The 19731-nt window shown below is 38.4% G+C and overlaps 2 protein-coding genes across 2 annotated transcripts; both read left to right on the top strand.

Annotated features, from left to right (window-relative positions):
- The first annotated feature begins 2767 nt into the window (after positions 1–2767).
- LOC146313462 (C-type lectin domain family 4 member C-like) lies at positions 2768–9836 on the top strand. The gene is made up of 6 exons (XM_084739349.1): positions 2768–2984; positions 4027–4116; positions 5321–5485; positions 7544–7695; positions 8253–8374; positions 9643–9836. Exons 1-6 carry the CDS (start codon positions 2909–2911, stop codon positions 9791–9793), a joined length of 756 nt encoding a protein of 251 aa, XP_084595475.1. The 5' UTR covers positions 2768–2908; the 3' UTR covers positions 9794–9836.
- Positions 9837–10693: 857 nt separating this feature from the next.
- LOC146313461 (cytochrome c oxidase subunit 6B1-like) lies at positions 10694–15123 on the top strand. Its single transcript, XM_084738699.1, has 4 exons — positions 10694–10773; positions 12083–12205; positions 14624–14724; positions 14955–15123. Exons 2-4 carry the CDS (start codon positions 12100–12102, stop codon positions 15006–15008), a joined length of 261 nt encoding a protein of 86 aa, XP_084594825.1. The 5' UTR covers positions 10694–10773; positions 12083–12099; the 3' UTR covers positions 15009–15123.
- Positions 15124–19731: the final 4608 nt, after the last annotated feature.

Raw genomic sequence — 19731 nt, 5'->3', positions numbered from 1 at the left:
CTTTGAAACCATGCTCCTTGTTTTCTTCTTACGATAGAGGGCCAAATGTATATGACATGTCTTTCATATGTTTTTCTGTCTTTGTTACATAGACTTCAGTTTATACACCTCCTCCTACTACCAAACTGTGTAGTTTTTAGGCTGAATGTTACATAAAACATGTAAAAAAAAAAATATGAGATACAACTTAATGCATAACGACTTGCTTATTCTCGCCTTTGGTGTACATTCTAATGTTCATTAGTGTTTTTTTTTTTTGGTTATGTTTATCCTTGTGTCTTTGGCTGTAACTATTTAAAGTATCACATTGTGTTCAGTCAACAGTCCTGCCCTCATGTGTAAGCCAAAACTGAATTGTAAAACTTGAAAGAGGAAGAAAATGCACTATAAACGCTGTCAAATATTTGTAAATATGTCAGGATTTTGAATAAAACTATTTAAAATATTTTATGAATTCAAACAAGACTACAAACTTATCTTTTAAAACATTTTGCACATTGAAATGTATAGTATGCACATCCTTAGCAGCAGGTTTGTACCTTCCAGAACTGTTTTAAATCACTGCTGAAAATGAAATCTGTTGTATGGCTTGTGTTGGGTTAGGTCTGAGCACAAAAAAGACTTGGTTATGTTTAGGGAAACACTGCGGTTTGGGTTGAAATGATGTTGTTAAAGGTCCCCTCCAGTCAAAAATATGTTTTTCTTATGTTTATATCCCCTAAAATGTCTGATCTTGACTATACCGACTTGTATCAGTGCAAAATGTGTCACTATAGAGGTTTTTCACACTCCTCGACAGAAGGGGTAGACAGCTGTGCATGTGAAAAGCTAAAATCAGAGATTTGACTGTCCCCTGGGCAGCTACATTTGCTACATAGCAATTTTGAAAGCCAATTGTTTTCTCATATGTAAATGCAGCCAAACAAACCTGAAACCTCCAGTGCAGAGTGGACCAGTACAGAGAGAAAATGTTAGCATTAGCTGTGTCAGCCACTGCCAGATACAAGCTAACAAGCTAACAAACAACATAAACAAATAAAAGATGCTAACTGCACTTACCATTCTAATACACCTGCTAGTTGGTGCACAACAGACTCACCATTTGAGTCTGGGTCTGACAGAGGCTCAAACATGTATGGCTGAATCTCTCTGACGCTTCCTCTAATGCTAATGCTAACTATCTTGATGTGCACTGCTCTTTCATTGGTCTACCGCGAACAAGCTCAGTGGTGGTGGGCTGGTCGCAGACCAGATCCAGGATTTCCCAATGAGGGAGAAAGATTAGATATGGTTTCAGTGTTTTTGTTTGTTTGTTTCACTTTTTATTTGGGGAAACCATGTTAAACAAAATGCTAATGCTTTAAAATGTGCCTGGAGGGGAATTTTAAGGACAGGGAACGATAGTGGTCACGCTTTAAAGAAGTGTTAACGTTGAGTATTTTGTTGACCTATGCCCCCTCACATTCCCTACACAGACTGTTCACACTGTATGTAGCTCTTTAGGCTAAGATAGCTGTTTCTTAGCTGATGCTAAGAAAGCTTTCACACCGACACAATCCCAAAGTGGACTAACTCCAACTTTTGCTTTGGGCTGTTCTGGAGCAGGGTTAGCCCTGAGTTTGCAGGGTTATCCCCTGAAAATGAGCTAAACCCAGGGCTAAAAAGTGCCAGTGTGAAACGCTGCTAGAAGATTAAAGGAACAGTCACAGAAAATGTTTTATGTTTTAAAATGTTCTCATCAGCAACAGACCCAGAGCTGGTAGGAGTGCAGTGTGACTCATATAGCCCTGGGCTCAGCTTAACCCTGTGCTAACAATGTATGTGTGTGTGTGTGTGTGTGTGTGCGTGTGTGTGTGTGTGTGTGTGTGTGTGTGTGTGTGTGTGTGTGTGTGTGTGTGTGTGTGAAAAGGGGGCAAAGTTATCCCAGGGTTAACCCTCCTTGGCTAAAGATAACCCTGGACTAAGAATATGCAGTGTGAAAAGCCCTCATGTCACCTGAGTTCCTCCTTCCTTCCTCTCGTTATATTTGCTATGGCCAGTAGAGGGCTTTGTCACATGAACGTAAACATGTCATCCGGGGACAGTTCCTGAAATGATGCTGATGTTATTCTTGGCAGGACGGTGTTAAACAAAGAGTAGGCTGAGAGGATTCGCCGCCTCAAACTGTTTGAATATGTAAGACTAAAGAGGATAATCAACTGTGTTATCTCATACATTAATACCGAACTCACCATGAAATGCCGTATTACACATCATGCAAAATGCAGAAACGTTGCCTGTGACGACTTTGTGCACAGATACACAGTATAAATACCAGAAATGTTATCAAAAATTATAAAAACAGCAGATCATGCCAAAGCTACGGACACTTTTATCATCCTGGACAAAAGTAGCGAAGCAAGCCGCATGTCAAATATAGTATGCGCCGGATTACGAATTCCGGGAAGCGGTCATCCGTCCCATGCTGGGGACCCAGCAGCTATTACTGTCCCTGATCCGGCCATGATTAAAATAGCAAATAAAGACCAGCTCAGGTGTGAGTGCCAGGTGTGCAGAGGCGTGAATCTCTCTGTAATGCAATGAATTCATACAGTATATCTGTCAATAAAATGTTCTAGAAATGAAGGATGGATGATGATGGAGACTCTCACGGTGGCTAAAAGTTTACATCAGCTGCACAGCTCTTCAGCTTGTTTGGTTATCACACTGAGTTCTGCTTTGCATATGACAGGAGAGGAGTGACTGTGAGATTATTCCACATTAAACACTAACCAGGACGACACTGAGCTCCTCTTTTGTGCCTGAGGTGTTAAAACAACATATGAGAAAGAGCTAACACAGAGACGTGATGCGTTAATGCAGCTTTAACTGAAACAAAACCTTCAGGACTGTTGAACCTGATGAAACCATGGGAGGGAACAATGCAGCGAAGAATGGATCGGCTCTGCTGAAGGAAGAAAAACTGGAAACCTCCACAGACAAAAGTATTTTCTTTTTCCTTTTTGCAAAATGTTTAATGCTACAGCCACATATATGCATTTAAACTTAAAAACGTTAAGAATTTTAATATACACCTGAGCTGTTTTTTCTTTGTAAAAGTATTAGCCTCACAGCAAATGAAAAGCTTTTCCCCTTTACACAGAGATCAAGTGCATTAAGTGGATTTTTGGAGTGCTTGCCTAATTTGATGTTTCACCAATTCACTTTAAAATCAGTTATCCGTGTGGACTGAGTCAAGTGGGTTTTAGAAGAATATTGTTGAGTTTAACTCATTATTACAATGACTGATGATGATATTAATGAGCTGCTCTCTTTCTGCTTTGAGGATGCAGCGAACAGTTTAAAGCAGGGCTGCCCAAAGTGGGGCCTGTGGACCAAAGTTAGCCCGCCAGATGTTTCTAGCAAAACCGTAATACTTTTTTTAAAAAATATATAAATTACTGTTCAGACTTTTTAAAACTTTCTTTAAACTAAACTTTGTGCAGGAGTCAGTCAATTAAGGCAGCTTGTATCATAGTACCATTTAGCTTCCTAACAATACATGTTTTTTGGCTCATGGCCCACCAACAAGTTTCACTTTAGGCCTTCCAGGCAACTAAGTTTGGACACCCCTGGTTTGAAGTTGAAAATATAAAGAAGCATCAATAAAAAATATAAAAAATGAAACAGAAAAATATAAGCCAGAGGAAATACCAAAAATTTAAATAAAGGAAATATAAAAGTAGGAACACTATATACCAGTCATTCCCAAAGACTGGGACAGGGTCCACAGGTGGGTCACAGGAGATTTATATGTGTGGGAGTGTCCTGAGTTACTTAAAGGCCTGGTGTGTGAGACTGATCTATTGGCAGAATAGCATATAATATTCATGAGTGTGCTTTCATTAGTGTGTAATCACCTGAAATAAGAATCATTGTGTTTTCATTACAGAATGAGTCCTTTATATCTCCAGCGGGCTGCTGGAATAACAGTCCATGTAAAGCTGAAGAGTTGTTTTTCTTTAGTCTTTGTGTTTTGTTTCTCAGGTTGGTTCAGTCACTACAGACAGGTGGCTCACTACTTCTCTCTGCTCTGCTTCCTGCTCATCATCATCACTCTGCTCCTGAGTTTCTGCTGTGAGTATTTCATGATGCTTTGACTTTTAAGACCGACCCGTCAATGGAAACTGGTTATTTTATGTCCATTTTTGAGACAGCTATAATAGACGATGGTCCGTTTCATGACAGTTAAACTGAATGAGCCATACTTTAAAATGCATATGTTACTATAGCAACCATCATCCGGCTTACAACACTTCAGCATTCCTAAAAATGTAGTTTAATTCTTTTAAAGGCTCAGTAATTTCTTAAAACAGTTGATCACAGTAGCTTGTAGTTTTAGTAACTCAAAAAGGAGAACATGATGCATTTTCAGGGGACTATTTTTAGCGGTGAAGTAATCCACATTTGGGGCAGAGGGGCAGTTTACATAGCTGATGAAGTTTAGATAGCTGCTGAAAACATGTTAAAACACTGAGAACTATGTCGTACTGAGTTGTGGGGTTGGACCTTTGAGCTGTTTTTTAGTGTTTTCTGTGTTCAGGATCTTTTAGTCGGACTTGAAATGTGGCTCAGTGACGTGCCGGAGCCATGGTTCCCCAACACCTCCTCCTCCTCTCACCCTCCCTAACGGTCAGTTATGAACGTAGCTTCAGTGACTCTCTCAGTCCAAATCAGCCCAGCAGTTCACTTCAGCTCACTTCACTTCCAACAACCTGACACGGAAGGGAAAAAAATACCATCCTGTCTCCATCCTCTGGTGGCTCAAACATGTCTGGCTGACTCATTTTATAGGTTTTTGGACAACAGTGGAGCTCTATGGCACAGAGGAGGAAGATATTAGGCTTAGTAGGATCACATCCTTGTTACTTTTGGTTTTTCATGTGGTTTGTGACAAAAAAGAATCTTGAAAATGAGGTGATGAGATTTTATAGTAGCCATGAACTGATAACGTCTCCATTGTGGCCTAAAAAATCCAGAATATTCTTTGCTGTCCTGCCAGCAGCTGTCACTTTATCAGGAATGGAGACATCAGTCTTTTCACGTCTTATTTTAGACAGACTGTCTTCATTTGAGGGTTTACAGAGAGGATTAACTCTTTATGTTTCCACTGAATGGCCTCATCTTTTCAGTTTTTTTTTTTTTTACCTCTGTCAGTCTGCTTTGTTTTCTCCCGACACATCCTTTATTATCCTGTATCCATGGAAACGGGTGATGGGACATTGTGTATGTAATTTTCCGTCTTTCTGGTGTGTCTCTGTGTGTGTGTTTGATATCACAGTGGTTCAGATCACCTTGTTGTTCCGGTCACAGTCGACCCTGCAGAAAACCAAAGTGAGAGACCTGATGGACAGACTGGAGAAGCTCAACCAATCATATCAGCTCCTGTTCTCCCAGTATCCAGCTCTCAACCAGTACTGCAGGATCAGCAACACCACCACTGGCGGTAAGCGCTCTGTGTTCCCAGGGTCAGGTTTGAGCAGAACCCAGCAGGGGCGTAGAATTGGATAGGGACAGTAGGGACATGTTCCAACCAATATCCAGAGATTACTGAATTGTCCTATAAAACAAGTGTTTTAGTTGTTTAAGTTTTGAAAGATTGCAAACACCTCCTTCTTTATGCTTCGTAGTGGTTTGGTCCATGGCCCATCCATAGTCTTTTTTACTGCCAGCATATACAAGAGAGTGAGAGGAACAGTGACAAATATACTCAAATCTACTATTTTGTCATTTAATCCCATGTATGCTGTAATCTTAGTCAGTGCTCCTCTGGCAGCAGCACAGCATCTCTTGATTTCTCCTCGTGCTGTGTGCCAGGAGAGTGAGCTTCTAAAACTTTGCGACAACAGGCAACAGAAGAACAGGAGGACAACACAGAAGGACAGATGTTTGGGAGATGTTCATTGTCCCCACCAACCATGGCATGAAATATCTGCCCTTTGGACCCGAGCTTTAGACCTTGGAAATGGGGATATTTTTGGAAAGTAAAGATATTTTGTCCAGTCCTCATTTCTTCAAAGGGATGTTTTGGGGGTTGAGACTTTAGGTCCCATGTTATTCACCTTATATTTGCTTTAGTTAGGTTCCATATTTCCAAAAATACAATATCTCCTACTACTGCTACACAGATGACAGGTAGGGACCTCCCATTAGAACCTGGTCATAACAGTAATAGCACAACAAGGTCCCCCCTGTCTCCAGGACGTGAAATATTAGATGGCTAAAAAACATCTTAAACTAAATGACAGTAAGTCTGAGGTGGTCTTATGTGGTCCTTCGAACTACAGTTACAGCTGATCACTTAGGGTACTGATCTTCTCAAGTTAAAATAAGTCAAGTTGACTATAATTGGTTTCACCCGTGACACAAACTGTGGCCTCCTGGGTCAAAGTTCTGTCTTTGTTTGAACCATCCAGCCCAACCTCATCCATATGTGACATTTCTTGCTCTTTATAGTACATCACCTGATATTTTTTTTCTCTGTTACATTTGGGTGTAAATATTACATGCCGTCTCTGCACAATATGAGCCTGCACAGACTGAATGGTGTGAAATGACACACAAAAAGCAAAGTGATAAGATGAGAAATGACTTTTGGGGTGAGACAGAACGAAAGAAAGAAAGAAAGAAATCCATAAAAGTACAAGGATGACCACAGGAGACTGAAAATCCTAGGTATTTGATTTGACGTTCTGTCATTCTGTATAACCCTGCATGCATTTGCAGACTAAACACGAGGAATTATTTGCAAAAACCGTTTGACCGAGCAGCTCTGATTTGCATAGTGATTTGCACAAGTACACAAACCACAAACAAGTGTGACTGCCTCAGCTGTGCATTTTTTTTTTATTCAAATAACAGGAGTTTTTTTCTGCTTTTCCCACCACAGTGGACATCAAGCATTCATAGCATTGGACCATGTATTTACTTTATATAATAAAGGTTTTATGTTATTATTAAAAACTATAAGAAGAATCAAATGCAGAGGCAAATATGCAATATTTTAATAAGTAGATACATTTATATAGTCTTAGATTTACAATGAGAACTGGCCTGAAGTTGAGTTTGACACCTGTGTCCTACATGTTTGGAAGGGGAGGGTGAGGCAAGCGGTATTCATTTGGTTGTAATCTACAATGTCACGACTAGATGCCATTAAATTTTACTCCCTGCTCCTTTAAATACAATTGAATTTGAACTTGTATGTGTACATTAAACACCTTTTTGCATGATTATTCTAATTATGCATAATGCACAGTAGTTTATTTTAGTTAAACACACTTATTAAGTAACTTGTGCAAAACAAAAATGATTATTTTGATGTATTACGATAGTTTTTACAATAAAGTACTTTATCATTGTGTAATTCATGCATAAAAGGTCATGAAATAGTTGGATAAGGAAGTTTTCACAGCTTGTGAAAAGGTCATTTGGAGATTGAAGCAGATTAAAACACTGAGGTTAAGTGATTTCATCCATCTTCTGTTTTTTTTTGTCCACACAGAGAGAGTGTGCAGTCCATGTCCAGCCGGGTGGACGCCTCAGGGGGAGAAATGTTTCCTGTTCAGTCAGGACAGGGCCGACTGGATCAGCAGCCAGTACCGCTGCATGGCACTGGGGGGCGCTGTGGCCATCGTCAGGACAGAGGAGGAGCAGGTGAACCCAGACTCACTTCGATCCTGTCATTTTCTACTGTTATGTGCTAATTAATGACATTCCGATTCATTTTCTTTATATATTTTGAACATCGGGTTATTATAACTGTTTAAATTACATTATGATGCACAGAACATCAGTGGAAACCGAAATCTCTGCCTTCTTTTCTCAGCATTTATGTGTCAAATATGGAACTTCATTAATGATATATTCTGCATCTGTCCAGTTGTAAACATTTGAGATGCTTTCCCTGAAATATCAGCTGTAAGATCACACATTTCAAAGTGCACAAACACACACACACACACACACACACACCATCAGAGAGAGGTTAAGAATAGATTTAAGATATATATTGAGACGTCTGCAGGAGCGGTCACTGCTTGAGGTCATCTGAGGTTTTGTCTTTCACTGTTTTACTGTACGTGTAACAGTTCCAGTGCACAGCGTCCGTTCAAGCACACGGTGTGTCCTTAAATTATGTCCTAAGATCACAGGTCAAATGATTTCTGGAGAAGAGAGGGAGGCATTGAAACTTTCCTGACATGTTTTCTCAGGTGTTTCTGTGGAAAGAGGCCCAGAGTCTGAGCCAGGGAGACTCGTACTGGCTCGGCCTGAGGAGCGGCGGCGACAGGGGCTGGAGGTGGAGCGACGGCTCCCTGGTGGAGAAGGGGCCAGAGTGAGTAATGACAGGGAGGATGATGATGATGATGATGAGGAGGAGGAGGGTTGATCAGGGACAAACTGAGCTTCTGAGGTGATGAGTGACAAAACACTGAGCTCTATTCCTGCAGCGTGAGAATTTGGTCACATGTTGCAGGTTCACCGGTGAGGACACACAAGTATGGAAACCTGAGATGAGTGAGATGATCCTATAGGTGATTGAAATACTTGTATTCTATAGAAAGAATATACTCAATATTCAAACAGAGGTTACCAAGTTAAATCTACTGAGTCTGTTCAGGTTCAGACAAACTTTCCTGAGGATTTAAATCTAAAAATAAGTAAATAACACAATAAAATACACAATAAAGGGTAGCAAGGAAAATATCTCAGAATAAGAAACGTGTATAATCTGTTAAAAGAAGTGTGCTGTATTAAACGATTTTATAGGATTTTTGTCCAGTGTTTGTTTAAAATCTACAGAATGAAATATTAAAGTTTTTTTCTTTTCTGGAAAATCATCATTAGTAGTGATTGTGTTCATGTTAATAAGTGTGTAAATGCATGAAAACTAGAGAAGCATGATGTGGACTTTTCTTCTCAGCTGATACCAATAACCAATAATTACCTGATGATATAGTGATCAAAGGTGGATGATTTAATATTCCCAAACTCCGACTGAACCAAATCTAGCATTAGTGTGTTCTTTTATTTTTCTACTGCTTCACACATATAAAAATATACTTTGGCTTTTCTAGATCATTTTGCCTCAGAATTCAGATTAAATGCTCGGACATAATCTGTCAAGGCAGATATTATTTTAGTATAATAATTATTGGATATAATTTAATTATCAGAATAATAAATAATCATCACCCATCATCGTCATCATGCTGTTTCTTTTTTAAATTAATAATCTATGTCTAGGAAATATGCAAAATATTATAATAATATTATTTTCACAAATAAAAACAAAATCATACAAATTCCACAAGAAAAACAGTAATACTAACTGTTATTAATAAAGTGAAATGTAAAAGGCAGGTAAGATTTTTTTTTATCATAGATCATATTATTGAACATTTAGAGTTCGACTATGTTCGATCTCCTTTTTGGATATTCTGTGTTTCCATTTGCCTTAATGGGAGGGGATTGAAAGACAGTAGGAGGATGTTTTAATTTGGTGATGTATTTTCATATGGAGGAGTAGTCGTGGTTGCCATGGTAACAGATTAAAGACTGTTTTTCTTTTTTTTCTCTTTTTTCCCCACTGCATCTCTGCAGGTTCTGGCAGCGTGAGCCTGATAATGAAGACAGAAAGGAGCTGTGTGGTCGACTCACGCCAGGAGACGACTACAGGGCGAGCTGGTTCACCTCCAGATGTTCCAACCAGCTGAGGAGCATCTGTGAGAGGAGACAGGCCTCCCTACAGTGAGAGGAGAGGAGAGGAGAGGAGAGGAGAGGAGAGGAGAGGAGAGGAGAGGAGAGGAAAGGAAAGGAAAGGAAAGCATGCAACTGTTGATTTACATGTATAAGCTCTTATAATGATGATAATAAAAATAATAAAATATATTTAACTGTCTAAAATATTTTGGTGTTTGTCCACATTTTTATTTATTCTACTTTTGTTGTTGCAGGAATCCAGCTTCACTGTTTCTTATTCAAACTTTAACAGAGATCATCAATATTTAACTAGTCCTTCAGGAAATTTGGCTTTCTACGACTCAGATACTAAATATTTACCATTCTGCATTTAAAAAGGACACTATTATATTATTAGATACAGCTAAACTGCAAAACTGAGTTTCAAAAAGTCTTCAAATTGGAATTTATTTGTCTTGATAACACAAAAAGTAATGATACTAAGCACACAAAATGTCCATGTTTGGTCCATTACCTTTTTGTGAAGTCTTTTACCATTTCCAATCTCAAGAATAAACTTTAATACTCAATATCTAAGCAGATGAGGTGATTTATAATATTTTTTATTTTTAGTTTCTTTATTCTAATGCATGAACATGAATAAAATCAGAATGAATGAATGAATGAGTAAGTAAATAAATAAACATACAAACAAATACATATATAAATGTGTAAATAGGCTACAGAAATATGTTTCATTTAATTTGTGGATTTTTCTATTTATGGTTTCAGTTAGCATAAAATTATCCCATGTCATTAATTATTCATTCATTTATTTAAGCATTGTATTATATACTTATATATTTATTAGTTACATACCTCATCCTCTTCAGCTGTTGTTGTACCTCCTCGGTGTGTCCAGCAGGGGGCGGTGCTGCCTTTTCAAACGCCTCCTGAAGTGTCCTCTCTCTTTCCCGACATGCTCTGCGAGTGAACATCCTCTCAGGCTTAAAGACCGAGGGAGGAGATTATAGCGGGATTTTTCTGTGAAAGGTAAACATTTTTTTCCTCTGAAGAATACAGTGATTTCTGCTTCATTAATGTTCGGTTAATAATTGCGTAGTTATTTGTCGTTTTTGTCATTTTATATTTTTATCTTTAGCAAACCGTCCACCTACAATTAGCAGACCTTCAGTGACCCGGCTTAACATCAGTTTAACCTATTTCAACGTCAACGAACTGTTTTATAATTTGAAATATCTTTAATCAAAGGTTTATTTGAACCAGCTTTGATTTTTTTTTTCTTCACAAGCAGCTGAGTAGCCGTTGATACTGAATGTTTATTGACTCTTAGAGCTAACGTTAGCCAAACCTGCTTGATGCAGCTGTGATTTGCCGAACTCCTCTGGGAAAGTCGGTGATTTTAAACTTATTCTGTGTTACTGATCAATATATATGTCTTATAGAAGATTCGAAGGTCTCTTACTAGTCAGTAAAGACATCTGGTAAATTCGGCTTTCAACACACGTATCAAATCGGGCCTAAACCGAAAAAATAATCGTGTTTATCGGTTGATGCTCACTGCTGTCCTCTGTCCTGCACATTGTGTTTTGGGGATAAAATTGACCTCTTTTGTAATGCAGATTCATAGTCTTTTAAATGTGACTAGTACAGTGGTTCTCAAATAGGGATCCACTGCACTAAAGGTGTTTTCAGATTTATTCATTTATAGCCTGCATTTATTTTATGATTGGACTTTAGCTAATCATTACCTATTTAAACTATTTATTTTCCACGAACAATTTTCTAGGTCTTTCATATTTAAGTCCCCGGTCAGGCATGTTATTTCTGTTTATATGTTTTTGTGTTTGTTTGTTTTGTTTTTTGTTGTATGTTTTTTTAAGTTATATGTATATATTTCTTATATATTTTGTATTGTATATTATTTAAAATAATTGAAAATTATAATATCAGTATTCTGTTTTGACATTAGGGCTGAACAATGAATCCAAAGTTTATCAAAATCTTAATATAGCCCACTGCATTTTTCATGTTGCAGAAATTACAGTATTTGTTAAAAGTAAAATATTATTGTGTTGCAGAAATGTCCTGGCCTAAACATCATAGTCTACAGACCTAAGAAAACATCTTTGTTTAGTACTGATCTGAGCATTAAACCAAACTATATAATCATTTTAATGTTTCCTGATAAAAATGAGAGTTATGATGTAAAAATGATCATTTCATCTTAAACTGCAATTGCAATATCAGTCAAAATAATTGCATGTAATTTTTTTTCTTTGTTTAAGTGTAGTTTAGATTGACTGGTTCAGTTTGCTCACATGCTGTTGGTCCTCTGCAGGCCTCCAGCAGCCGAAGATGTCTGACCAGATGGAAGAAAAGATCAAGAACTACAGGACGGCTCCGTTTGACGCCCGCTTCCCCAACACCAACCAGACCCGCAACTGTTTCCAGAACTACCTGGGTAAACGAGACACCCTGCTTCACACAGTTCACTTAATATTTAGACCCTGTCAGGGCTGTTACAGAGTGATGTGATTCCCGGTGTCTTTATACCTTATCATGCCACTGATGTAGAACATGTCTGCGTGTTTCCTTGTGTCAGACCAATACAGGGCAGTTCGTCCGCTGAATCCAGACTGAACTTTTAAACCAAAGCAGGTAAAGATGGACGCAGGTCATGTCTGCCTCCGAGTCTCTTTGCTTTGCTCTAAAGCTTCTAACTGCATGTCTTAACCTTTTCCTTCACGTAATCATACCGTCTGGCTTCACGTGAATGGAAGAGCTGAGCTTTAACTGCAGCTGTAAGGTCAAACCGAACCTTCAGCTTACACTCTCACTCGCTTGCTTCTTTTTCCATCTTGATTCCTTCATCATCTGATCTCACAAAGACTTTAATGTGCCAGTGTTGTCCTGCTGGACTTATTGTTTTCTAAAGAAATGAGAAGGGCTGAAACTATGGTCAGACCCAGATATTTTATCTTGGTCGCATGTATTTGATTAAATATTTTTATATGTCAGTTTAAAAAGTAATAAGGTGAGGCTTTTAAACTTAATAATAGGCACAAACTCTGCTGAACATCTAAAAAGAATTTCAAATTTGTTCAAGAACTGCTGCTGTAGTAACTCTTCATTATTTCAACTTTAACTCAAAGAGTAAAAGTGAATAAATTGCACATTTCCTGCTATATGAAAGGTCAGTATGATGTTTAATTTGCTGAAGACTAACTGCACCGGGCCCCGTTTCCCAGAGCCTTCGTAGCACTACGTGTGTCGTGAGTTGTATTTTAAGGTCTCCCTTAAGGTTGTCCCAACTCTGGGAACCTTAAAGGAGGCTCTGGGAAACGGGGCCCTGTCTGTTAGCGTAGAAGCAACAACTGAGGAGGTGTTGGAATCATATTTCAGTCTCATCCTTCCTCCAAGTTGTTATTGTTTATTTTAGTCAGAACAGTTTTTTCACAGCTCAGTTTTTAAGATCTGTTAGTGGCTTCATTTCAAACATGACAATTGGCTGTACTGTTCGTGTGGATAAACACTTTTTTTAAAAGTAAATCACCAGTATTGATCACTTCTGCTTCCCTGCTGATTTCCAAAGTAAAAGCAGCAACATACAGAGTAGTTTGAAGTTTCATTCATAACATGGACAATCAGATGCTAAATTAACATTTGATTGCAGAGAGTTTTTTTGTTTTGTATTTTGCATGGCTGTTCGTTCTGTTTAAACCCTTTGCAGATAGATATTTAGCAGTCAGAAAAACAAAAAAGAAAATAAACTAAGATGTCACATTTTGTCACACAAACAGAGCAGACAGGAGAGCAGAGAGGCAGGGAATTAAAAAAAAGAAAAGTGATATTTCCACCCACAAGATATTGTTGTCATAGAAACAAAACCCACTTGCACTGTGCCCAGCGCTCCCCAGTGCCCTGCCAGCACTTTTCTGCCAGACCAAAACGCTAAGTGGACACAAGACCTTTACTTATTTAATCTGATGAGTCACTTCAGGGTCGAGTAGAGTAAACTTAATTGGTCCTGAGGGGAAATGTGTCTCGGGCACGGTGCTGCAGTCTGATGCTTCACAGAAAAACATCACAGAGATTTAAAAGTGTTTGAAACAATCAAACTAATGAAACAGATTGATCACCAACAGCTTCAGAAGAAACTGTAAGAAATAAAATAACAGCGGTAGAACGAGTCCCAGTCACTACAAAACAGCTCAAATTTATATAATTTGAGGATTTTGTTTAGTTTTTTTATTTTTTAAAGGCGATGGTGTCATAAAATATGATGACAGACATTTGAAGCTTCATTCAAAAAACCTCAGTAGGAGCTTTGAATTTTAAAAAATTGTTTTTGTTAAACTACTCTTTACTACGGCTACAACTAATGATTATTTTGACGCTGTATTTATCTGACGTTTATTTTCACAATTAATTGTTTAGTCTATAAAATGAAAAAAAAAAGTTGTGGAAAATGTTCATCACAACTTCCCAGAACCAAACGTTACGTCCTCAAATTGTTGCTTTTGTTCAAAACAGCAGTGCAAAAAAACTCTTCATTTGCTGTCATAAATGACAAAGAAATGCATCAAATCTTCACATTATAGAAGCTGGAAAAATATTGACATACTTTTATGGACACTAATATGTAACAGTCATAGACATGGAGGCTCAGTTGAATTCCAAATGAACAAGACTGCAAAGTCATGTTTGCAATAATTGCATGAAATGTAATTATCATAGTGATCATATTTCAATTTTAGAAAGTGTTTCATCTTCAGGCTGCTGCAGACTACTTGCTCAGTCTGATTAGCAGCCATGTCGGGGCTCACTGCCAGCTGTTTGTTTCCTGCTCTGATGTCTCGTTTTTCCGTGCGCTCTGCAGATTTCCACAGATGTAACAAAGCTCTGTCCGCCAAAGACCAGGACACGTCTCCCTGCATCTGGTACCAGAGGGTCTACAAGAGCCTCTGCCCCATCAGCTGGGTCAGTTACACTAAAGACACAGACATATCAGGAACCCATAGAGATCCACTTGACACCAGACTTGCTTGTCCATCATTTAAATACTGCAGTGATCAACCACAACTACACAAATGTCTCTCTATCCCAGAATCTTAACTGTACCTGAGCACATTTTATCATCCGTCTGTGTAGATCACATTGTGTCAGGTATTAATTCTAATTCTCAGAGTTTCTCTTTGTCTCTCCTGCAGGTTCAGAAATGGAACGATCAGCTGGAGTCGGGATCTTTCCCCGGAAAGATCTGAGCTAAAACCTTCCTCTCCACCTCTCTACACCTGTCTTCATCCTAGCGTTTTAATGTGAAGCATCTGCACTTTCTGTACAGAAGCACATACATAAATTATATAATGTTCCTGTGAAGTCGTTTGTATTTGTCCTGAATTATACTTGATAAAGATTCACTACTCACACTAATGTGGATAACTAACTACCCTGGACGTCAGTCTTGGATATGATCAGAAAATAAGAAGATTAGATCCTTTAACTTGTGCATAAAATCTGTTACTAATATGAGATAGATCTACAGGAGCTTTTATTTTGAAAAGTGAAAGCATTGTACCACTTATTAAGGCCCTGAGTTTCCAGTGCAGTTAAGTGGTCGGATGTTAAATATTAATTTGATGTCTGTAATTATTAGGATGCCAAGATCACTTTATTTAAATTGACAGTCTCACAAGCTGCAAAACATCCTGATGGAGATTTGTGAGATCGGGTCGTAAAAAAAAGTTTCAGGGTAAAACCAGGGCTGACGTGTAATAAGAAACAACTTTTTTCTTTTTTGTTTCTTGATTCAGCTTTTTTGGAGGCGAGGAGAAACTGAGGGTGGAGTTTTGACACATTTTGCTTTTGCTTATATACCAAAAATACAAGATGCAAGTTAGCAAGCATATGAGAGAAATAAAAGATTAAAGGTGGGAACTGGCAGGACAGATTTTTATCAAAACTAAATGTATACCATGGATCAATTGACTTTTTCTCTAAGAAATCCCACTAAAAAATGTGAAAAATACTGTGTATTTATCTTGTTTGAAGGATTTATTCTTATTTCATTCTGTTCTAAGACCAACAGAACAGACTGAGTGTTAAGAATGACTGGGAAACCCCGCCCTCCTTAAAGATACACCAACTTTACATCAAATAAAAGTCACGGATAACAAGGACCTCCCATATTTCTCCCCCAGAAGGAACACTATTCAAAATGAGGAGAAATAGAATCAGCAATATTACATAAATAAAGAGAAAAAATGTTAAGTAAGAAAAAACTTGACCTTGAAAGAGGACGTAGAAAGTTGAAGCTGGAAAAACAAACTCCAAAGATTTCATGTAGTGTCTGTTCTGGAGCTTTTGATCAAGTCACATGATTCCCATCAGCAGATTGGTTTTCATCAGTTTTCATGAAATTTAAGATGTTAATTTTTTTTCTGTTTTTACAAAGAACTTCGGGAACTGAACATTTATTCTTGACTTTGGAACCAAGGTTAATATAGTTAAGTAAACTAAATTAAAATGACGGCATGAAAACACATTTTAGTTAACTGAAATAAAAATTTTATTGGACTTAAGAAACAAACCAGTTGAAACATTATCGTGCACTTAGTCTATGTGGTTTTCAACACAAGCATGAGGAGGCACTGATGCATGTGTTTATGTCCACATCACTGTGAGTCAGCTGATTTCAAGTGTTGTGTTTCTATTGTAATACTTACTGTGAACTTCTTCAGTCTTGATCCTGACAAATATCTACCATCTTATAATACAAAAGAAATAGTGAAACTACTAAAAAGTAGCTAGTACTAGTAAAAAATGTTTTATATTTCAGATATAAACTAAAAACTAAAAGGTATGAAGAAGCATTTCAGTCAGCAGAAATAGAAATAAAAACTAGACTTAAGAAAAAAGGAAAACTAACTGAAATGATGTGTGATCATGTCTTTACAAAACTAATATGTGTAGTTTTTGCTAATTTGGTCGTATTTATCAACTCAACAAGCATGACGAGGCATATATTTATACCGAGTGAGATGTCTACATAACTGTGACTCAGTTCCCTTCACAACAAAAAGGTTGTGTTTGTGTTGTAATACCTATTCTGAATTTCTTAATTCTTCCTAACAAATACCTCCTATATTATAAAAGAAACTACTTAAAATGAATAAAAACAAAAAAAAACAAAACAATAAAGACTAAACTGAAATTAGCAAACCCACTCCAGAGACTAAACTGAACTGAAAACAAACAAAATGAAAATAAAAACTAATGAAAAATAGCAGCCATTATGATAAAAAAAAAAATGTCTGTGATGCTGCTGGGAAACATCTCTGATCAGGTGCTTTAGATGAAACTGAGTTTTACTGGACTCATTCTGGCAGAACTGAACTGTGATAAAGTTATTACGTAATCATTTTACGCAAACTATGCTACACAGTCAGCTGACTTTTGTTATTGTCTGAGTCACAAGCTGATCATAAGACTGAATGAACTGCAGTGTGAGCATTATATGATACCTCGTACATGAGGCTTTATTTCACATTAAATGGACAGTTTCCTCGAGTGGTGTCTGTCCACAAACTGTCTTTGTCTGTAAATACAGGAAAAAAAAAGTCTGAAAAGTCACTTTTACAACTAGAGCATAATCTGAGCTGCAGCGCGTGACCCGTTGCCTCAGTAACGGAGCGCGTTGCATCAGCATCCGCATCTGCAGCATCAGTCACCCAGCCGCTACTGTCAAGGTCGCCAGCGAGAGGCATCATGGGAAGGCGAGGAGGACACCAGAGGGAGAGGATGGGTTGCAGGGAGGAAGGGCGTGGGGGGGGGGGTGGTCTCACATCCCCTCACGACCCTCGGGAACAACCCCTCTGCGCACGCGCCTCTTCTTTTTCGTCACCGCTCTGACCAACTAACCGAATAACGGCTGCAGCCATAATAGGAGCTGGGCGCCGCCTCGGCTGACGGGATGCGGTGATGATGCACAGGAGTCACGCATTTCTGCACGTACGCGCGGCGGGGCGGAGCGACGTCACGGCATCCCAGCATCCCAGTTTTTCATAGGCTGATGGAGACGGTGGAGAAAAAAAATAAATTAAATAAATAATAAAAACAAGTGCGTGCTTTTACGTGCGCTTCTCCTCGCAGCTCGTGTTTGAGACGAACTGGAAGAGGAAAGGAGGGAGGACCGACTGCTGCAGCCCACAGAGGGTCTCTTTGTCCGGCCCGGAGTCACGACAGGTGAGGGGGGGTCAGTGTCCTGTCTGTGCTGCTTTTACACGGGATTTGGGGGTTTTAGGGGGGACCAGTCGGGGTGTGAAAATCTGCAGCTCGCTCCAGTTTGACCGACATTTCAGACACAGAAAAAGGTTAACCGACAAAAAAATCATCTCTGTTTATTTTCTGTACTCTATAACTTTAAATGTGCTCTTTAAACTGCATGGTATCGATTATTAGTGACTGGTTCCCTGATGGGAATGAGAGGAAAGCGGTCGTGTCCTTCCTGGCACAGCCGGCTGGTACCACGGACAGCGCCTAACGAGGTGTGCTTCTTTTCCTGCAGCTGTCAGCGCCGGCGGGCGGGGTCTGCGAAGCTTTTAGCCACCACCTGAAGATCTCCTCTTCGCCGCATCCAGCAGTTGGAGTAAAAAATTACCCGGTGATCATAATCCAGCTTGATTTCAGAAGATGGAAGGACAGGCAAGTGATTGTCTTTATTCACAGTTTCTGTTGTGACAAGGGCACGAATTAAATCACAAATCAATTCTTTATACAGAATCTACATATAACATTTTGCAATGATCCCTAAAATGTGGTTATAGAACCCTTGTGACAAAGACAGGTTAAATAATGGAGGGACAATAAACTTTATTGTCCAAAATGACATCAGGGGACAAAAACTGTAAACTTTAAGATAAAATAATCCTTTATTGCTCCTATATTACTAAGGAAAGATTTGCAGTGTTGCATCAGCAAAGTGGGCAGCAAGTAAATAAGCAATATAAACAAGAGAATATATGTAATATAATCAGAAACACAGTATAAACAATAAACAAACTCAACTGTTAAATTTACAGTTTGTACACAGGAAGTGTAAATATTGCACAGTTGAAATGATAATATAACTGAAATGTTGATTTTGCACAGTCAGTATACATTAATAGTGCAGTCAATTTGTCAGATTTGGTTTGTATGTGGTTTATTGGTAGTTCAGAAATTATGAGTAGCTATAAATTTAAAAATACACAAATAGAGCAGAATATATTCTGTTTTCAACATGAATTTATGATATGCATGCTGCCTATAAACCTAACAACTGAAAACGCTCTGTTTTCATATCGGCACATATTGGACACAACATATACACCGATACCGATATCGACCTTTGTAGGCCAATATTAGGCGGATAATATTGGTCACTAAAGTATTGGTTTTGTTCATGTTTGAATTTTTTTTTTACCTTCGTCCTACCAAAAAGATTCAACATATAAGGACAACCACCTACAGTAAACTACTGTAAGAAACAACCATCAGAGGAAAAATGTTAATTTGCATGTTATGTAAAATGAAACTAGACAGAGCATTCAAGGAAATCTGTTTCTGTCCCTTTCAGAATGACTGACAGAGGGTCCCTTAGGACCCCATGGCAAACATGAGCTCAATCAATATATTGTCCCATATATTAAAACTGCTCAATGCACAAATTAAAACAGAAGCAGAAAACAATCATATGAAGTAATTAGGAACAAACTGATTTACAAAGTTGAAAAAGGAAATGTATTACAAACAGCTGAGTGATTGTTGCTACTTCAGTGTGTTTTTACAACTCTGGAGTTCAGAGGAGAGTTGTGATTTGTGAATAATCCATGCATGTGTTTCTATATAAAGTCTGTGTGGGCGATGTGATTCTGTATGTATGCTATAATAAGTCTGTGAGTCACCCAGCAGCTCTGCAGATGTGTGTTCAGTCTGTGTGAGAGAGAC

Source organism: Lutjanus erythropterus, chromosome 16, assembly GCF_056507025.1.
Source record: "Lutjanus erythropterus isolate fLutEry1 chromosome 16, fLutEry1.hap2, whole genome shotgun sequence".
In the NCBI taxonomy this organism is placed as follows: Eukaryota; Metazoa; Chordata; class Actinopteri; order Lutjaniformes; family Lutjanidae; genus Lutjanus; species Lutjanus erythropterus.
Note: the sequence above shows the minus strand (reverse complement) of the source record. Positions and strands in the feature narration are given on the sequence as shown.